Source organism: Triticum aestivum, chromosome 2A, assembly GCF_018294505.1.
Source record: "Triticum aestivum cultivar Chinese Spring chromosome 2A, IWGSC CS RefSeq v2.1, whole genome shotgun sequence".
Classification (NCBI taxonomy): domain Eukaryota; kingdom Viridiplantae; phylum Streptophyta; class Magnoliopsida; order Poales; family Poaceae; genus Triticum; species Triticum aestivum.
Window position 1 is genome coordinate 621,708,599 of NC_057797.1, and position 6,591 is coordinate 621,715,189.

Consider the following 6,591-nt stretch of genomic DNA (forward strand, 5'->3'; position numbering starts at 1 on the left):
TTGCTGCGGGAGTCGGTTGCAATATATTTGAAGAAGATTTGATTGTGTGCAATATAAATGTTTAAATTAGTAACATGTGAAACTGAAATTAAGAATACATATGACTTATTATATTTGATTATGTATATATGTAAAATTTATTGAATACTCCATCCGTCCAAAAATACTTGTTGGAGAAATGGATAAAAATGAATGTATCTAGAATTAAAATATGTCTAGATACGTCCATTTCTCCGAAAGAAAACATTTTCGGACGGAAAGAGTACAAGTAGAATAATAGAATGAAAAATATTGTTCCATGCATGGTTTTCTCCGACAAGTATTTTCAGACAGAGAGCAGGTATAAGTAGAATAATAGAATAAAAAATATTTTCTCATGCATGGTTACATGTGGTGGTGGGTCTTTTTCCATGCATGGTTGCATGTTGAGGTGGGTCTTATCCCATCTATAATTATATGATGATGTGGCATGTTTGCATGTTGAGATAAGTATGTTAGTAGGGGTTACTCTCTTAGGTATACATGTAGGATTAGACAAGTAAAGGAGAGAGATACAAGGCGTCAGAAGGGGACGCAATCACCGTCCTAGGTGCTGACTCATCAAAGACGTAGTTGATGACGACACAACGAAGAACACAACAGAAGCGCAAGATTCTAAATTTAGTCATAAGTGTCTGCTTAACATCCACTGCGATTTGGGAGGAATGTTAGAAATTTATTTTTGTTTAAGATAGAGATAAGAGTTAGAGATAGAATAAGTTTAAATCATGTATGACTCGCCCTTTACTCTTCAAATCCCTCTCATTCGTATTGTACTTCTATATATATATATATATATATATATATATATATATATATATATATATACCTACCTCATACGAGGGCAGATCAATAAAAATATAACGGGGATTCATATTTTCTACAGATGTGACTTGGTTAATTATTATGTCCCAATTCTAAGGAGACTTTGCTAAGTTATCTTTTGTTAAAAAAAACCGGGACAAAGGTACAAAAGTTAAAATCTTAAACATTAACAGTACTATGAGTTTCCAACTAAACTTAAAATGTATGATTATATTACTTATAAGTTCATAGTACATTGACGGTAAAAACTCATGAGGAATGAATTTGCAAATGATATGAGTGACGCTATGATCGAATTATATTACACTCCAGCAAGCTAGACAGAGAGACCGGAGCCCCTAAACTTGGCCTCGCTGATGGCATCGATCTTTCGTGCCGTCTCCGGCGATAGATGATTCTCCCAGTCCCCGACCTGGCCGCGCCGGAAGAACGAGCTGTTCTCCACAACGCCAAACGTGAGCTCTGTCTTGCCGCCCTTGGTCGCCTCGAGCCCGGTCATGTGCTCGAACGAGCACAGCTTGACGATGGCGTCCACCGCGCAGACTTCCTCCTCCTCCACACTGAACGGGCATCCAACAAACTTGGCCAGCCTCCGCACGTGTTCCGCCGGGTCTCGACTCATCTCTTCGTACCTGAAGAAGAGCACCTGCTCGGGGTTCGCGGAGTGCGCGCGCCAGTACCCTAGGACATGATCCCAGTACGGCCCGAACGGCGACACGCCGTCGCAGAAGTAGTCGGCGGCGGTCTCAACCGAGAGCGGCTCCAGACCGTCCCTGACCCTGAATTTGTTCGCGAAGTTCCAATGCGAGATGAGGGTGTCCTTGGGGTCGCGGCACACGTACACGATCTTGCAGCCCGACGCCACGACCGACCTCGGCAGCGACACGAAGGGGACGTGCGTGGCGAAGAGCCTTGGGTCCGGGAGCTCGTCGAGGTCCGGGATCCTGTTCTGCGTGTAGAGCTGGTAGTCGAGAAACTTGATGCACTCGTGAGGACCATGGATGTTAAACGGGTGGCCGCAGGAGTCCGCGGGGTGCTCCCTCCGGTGCACCGTGGAGTAGAGGAGCGCCTTGATCCAGGTCGTACCGGACTTGGGCAGTGTGGCCACGATGATGTCCGAGGGGCGCGCGGCGAAGCATGCGTCGGCGACCATCGTGCCGACCATTGGAGCCAGGCTGCTGTGCCAGCCATTGTCGTGGCGGTAAAGCTGGTAATTGGAGAGGGCAGGGGAGCACGGCCAGGAGGACACCAAGTTGGTGAACTGCTGGTAGAGCTCTTCGTTGGTTTTGGCCTCGCCTTCTTGCGGTGGAGAGATTCGCATGGAGGGGGAGGAAGACATCGTGTTGCAGCAAGAGCCTGCGGTCAAGATAATTGCAGCAGCATATATAAACACCAAACTCTATTTACTAATAGAAGAGAGTCATTGCATTATTCTCTGCATCGAAATGTTGTTGGTAGTTGCCATCAATCATGCTGACACGGCAGTAATGTAATCCCCACGTGGTCCAATCTATCAAGGACATCGATGTGATGTCGAGAGCGTGAGACGATACTTGACCTACACAAAAGGGACAAAATCCATGGATGGTCAGAATGTGACCGATTTCTGCGGCCGGCAGTAAGGCCAACTCCAGCGACTCCAAACGGATGACCGGTTTGGTTTATTTTTGTCCGTTTGGGGCGATAATGGAGTCGTCCATGTCCGCTTGGGGCCGTTGTGCTGTCGGTTCGTCCCACGCGTAGCCGCATCTAATTCATATTTGGGGTGGACGTGATTAAAAAAAGCAAAAACTAAAATAAAATGTCGAAAAAATAAAATAAACGCAAACATAAAAACATTAAACATAATTAAACATCACCGCCACAAAACGGCCAAGTTCCACAGTTCACATAGACATAATTAACATAAAAAAACGTCGCCCGCACGCTCCTGCCGTGCCCATTGATGTCGTGGTCGTGGCCGTCTTCAGTGGCCGCTGTTGTCGTCGTCGTCGCTGACGAGGTCGACGTAGTCCGGCAGCGTCCAGAGGTGGGATGGCGGTGCCTGGTACACGGGGGCTTGCTGGAAGGCGGGAGGTGCCTGCACCACCTCCTCTCATGGCGACGCCTCCCGCTCCGGTGACCGCGGTGGCGTGAGGCACCAGTGTCGTGGTTTTAAGTCTGACAGTAATGTAGGGGGGTAGGTATGGAGAGGCAAGATCTTAGTTATGGAAAAGTTGTAAGCACACGAGGTTTACGAGTTCAGGCCCTTCTCGAAGGAAGTAATAGCCCTACGTCTCGGAGCCCGGAGGCGGTCGACTGGATTATGCGTGTATGGTTTACAGGGGTGCGAACCCTTTACACTGAGGAGGGGGTGGCTTATATAGAGTTCGCCGGACCCCTCCGGCCCTCAGTTGTGCAGGGTTTTAAATACATTAAGGTCGGGCGTTACTGGTAACGTCCCTAATAAAGTGCTATGATGACCATAAAAGCTACTTAATAACCGACCGTTAGCGTGCGGAGTGCCTTTAGGTCTCCTGGCCGTCGAGTGGTTTGGTCTTGGTCGAGTGATTGCTTCTTGGTCGAGTGTCTTCGAGTCTGTCGAGTGGAACACCTCCAAGTCGATTGAAAGGTGATTTCTTCTAGAGATGTCCTTGGGTAGGGCAGTTGGGACAGGTCCATGACCCTACCCTAGGTACATAGCTTCATCATTAGCCCCCGAATGGATCGAGGTTTGAGTGGGGAAGGAGTTGAGAATTCTCCGACTCATTTTTCATGCCATGAGCAGATCTGGTTTCGAATCAATGAACCTGAGTGATGACAGCAACTTCCTTTTCAGTCGCCATGATCCATTCTTAGTTTTTTTTGTCGAGTGAGTTTCTTTACTTGAAAGGCTCCGAGTGACGGCATGGAGGAGATCTTCCCTCTGACAAGTTGTTCTGCTGCCCGCAGATTTCGCGGGATTCGGATATTAGGAAGCGCGCGGGACGGGGGAGGCCGTAGTAATCGGATGGGATAGGGTGGAGCCGCCTCGATCTTCGCGCCACCTTTTTCGCCACGTATCGCGTGCGCGATTGTTACGGGATTTGACAGGACCGCCCGGGCCTACCAGTCAGCCACTCGGAAGCGACCTCATATAAGGCGTCGGACGGGGATTTCTTGAACAGCGCGTTCCCATTCCCTCTTCTCCTCTTCAAGCTTCTTCGTCGCGCTCGCGCTCGCTCTCGCCCCAGCGCCTCCGCTCCGTACGCGTCTCGCCGGCGACGATGGGGAAGGAGAAGACGGCGGCTCTGGAGCGGGCGAAGAAGGCGACGGCAAAGGCGAAGGGGAAGGCGACTAGTCGGGGTGGATCTTCCTCGCGAGCTGGCCTGCCGAAGGGCTGGATCCAAGGCGACTGGATCCGCTCGGCGATCCGCCAAGAAGACCTCGATGACCTAGCCGAAGGAGGGCTGATCCCCCATGGATCGGCGCGACTTCCGGGGAAGAGACCGAGCCGCAACCTCAGGAGGGTGAGCGCATTCTCCTTGCCACCCACGTCGACCGTGGATTTTCCTTGCCTCCTCACCCTTTCTTTCGGGGATTTTCTGAATTTCTTTGGGGCACAACTCCACCACTTCACTCCCAACACAATCGTGTATCTCGCTGCTTTCGTGTCTTTGTGCGAGAATTTCTTGGGTTGTCGGCCTCACTGGGGTCTTTTCAAGCACATTTTCACCTGTCGTTCTCAGACGGTGAAAAAGGCCAATCCGAGTGACGAGAGAACACAAGTGATTCAGATGTGTGGGGGTCTTGGTGTTCAGATGAGAGGGAAAAGTTCCTTTCCAGCCATGATTCTTCCCGACTCGGTTCGCGGATGGCAGTCGACCTGGTTTTACTGCAAAGACCAGTCGAGCCAGGCCATCGACTGGCCTCCCTCCTTTTACCATGGACCGAGTGAGGAAACCCTCCTCTTTGAAGGTGCTCCCAGAGGAGAAGGCACAGGTTAGGGTGCTGGTCGAACGAGTGGTCCAGCTTATCCGTGACGGGGTCACCGGTATGGATCTCTCGGAGGTTTTCCTTCAGCGGCGCATCCAGCCTCTTCAAGCCCGAGACCATCCGATGTGGATGTATTCGGGTCTTGACGACTCCACTCGGATTCCACCCGGAGGAGGTCGATGACGACACACTGGAGAAGTGGCTGTCGGGCATGACCGGAAACAAGGACAACCCCAGGGGAGCCAGGAGAGTTCCTCCATTCGACCAGTCCCATGTACCAGAGAAGGTCCGATTCTGAGCTTTTGATTGTAATCTGAATTCACTCGCGTAGCTGCCTATACTGCGTCGACTGACTTTGTTCTTCCTGCTTTCTTTCAGGCCCTTATCGAAATGTATTCAATGCCCAACGGAGAGCAAGAGCAGGACCCGGAAGGAGAGGCGAGCGGCGGCGACAATGGCGAATGGGACTCTGATGGTGAAGGGGACGAAGAAAGTGACGACCCAAGTGACGAAGAAGAAGTCGAGTCGCCTCCTCGCAGGGAGAGGCGGTCCAAACTTGACCAAGAACGACCGAGCGCCCGTGAAAAGGCGATTGCTCAAGCTGGTCAGTCTTCAAAGCGTCCTCGGACCTCTTCGCCAACTCCAACTGAAAAAGCGTCAAAGCATCCCAAAGTCACAGAGCCGAAGTTTCGGAAGGCGTTGTCGAAGATTAAGATTGACATCCCCGTCGCTTCTGCGTGAGTGTCTCCCTTTATATTCACTCAACGCCCCGTGCTATTTGTTTTTCTTGTTTTAACTGGACGAACTTTGGAACTGGCAGCGCTGCTACTTCCAGGACCTCAGCTTACAGGGACGATGATGAGGTAATGGAGGATGCGGTCACTTCTAATCTGGGTATGATTTCTACCATTTTGTCTTTATTTTGGTCGACTCAACTGCAATGTGTACCATTGGGTGATGTGATTTTGTCGATTGAACTTTGAACAGCTCCTAACATTATTGACCTCCCCGATGATGATCAAGAGCCTGGGAGGCCTTTGACGAGGAAGAATAGGCAAGCTCCTGCAAGCAAGGTGCCACAGTCGACGCCGAGGGCGGAACCAGTCGTTCAGGATGCTGGTGATGCCAATCGGGGTTCTGTTACCTTTGTCGTGCCATTGTCGAGTGCCTTGCCTTCTTCGTCGACTGCTCAGGCCCCTGTCGACCCACCTTCAGTTTTTGCGACCCATCATGTCCCAGAGGACGAAGTGAATGCTGCCAAGGAAGCCATACGCCAGGCGGGCATTATGATGGAGAAGATGAAGACAGTGCGGGACGCCAGTCAGGCCGCCTACGACGCCAGCTCGACTCTCCAGAGCAACGTTCAGGTTAGTTGGTCGCCGCTTGTTCTGTTAGGATATGCTATCTGAAGACTCTTTTCCGAAAATCTTTGCATCTGTACACCCACTGGGTGCGTCGATTGAATTTTTGAACTAGTGGGGGCACGCTGAGTGCACCCACTGGGTGTAGTCCCCGAGACTACGGTGGACTGCTGGCAGTCGACTGTAGTCTTTGTATTTTGATTCTTTCGCTCGATGTGGTCTGGCCGCGTCGAGTGTAAACCGAACTGGTAGTTTGTCTCTTCTGCTCGGTCTGGGCGAGTGGGATCAGAACCGGTGGGGGCACGCCAAGTGCACCCACTGGGTGTAGTCCCCGAGACCGCGGTCGACTGCTGGCAGTCGACTGTGGTCTGAGTTCTATGGTCTGAGTTCTTCTTTCTCTCCCTTTTTTACT

At 50.9% G+C, this 6,591-nt stretch overlaps 1 protein-coding gene across 1 annotated transcript; it reads right to left on the bottom strand.

Moving 5' to 3' along the window:
- Window positions 1-1,065: 1,065 nt before the first annotated feature.
- LOC123185731 (cytosolic sulfotransferase 8-like) lies at window positions 1,066-2,233 on the bottom strand. Its single transcript, XM_044597562.1, has one exon. The coding sequence runs from the start codon at window positions 2,201-2,203 to the stop codon at window positions 1,181-1,183; it is 1,023 nt and encodes a 340-aa protein (XP_044453497.1). The 5' UTR covers window positions 2,204-2,233; the 3' UTR covers window positions 1,066-1,180.
- Between the last annotated feature and the right edge of the window lie 4,358 nt (window positions 2,234-6,591).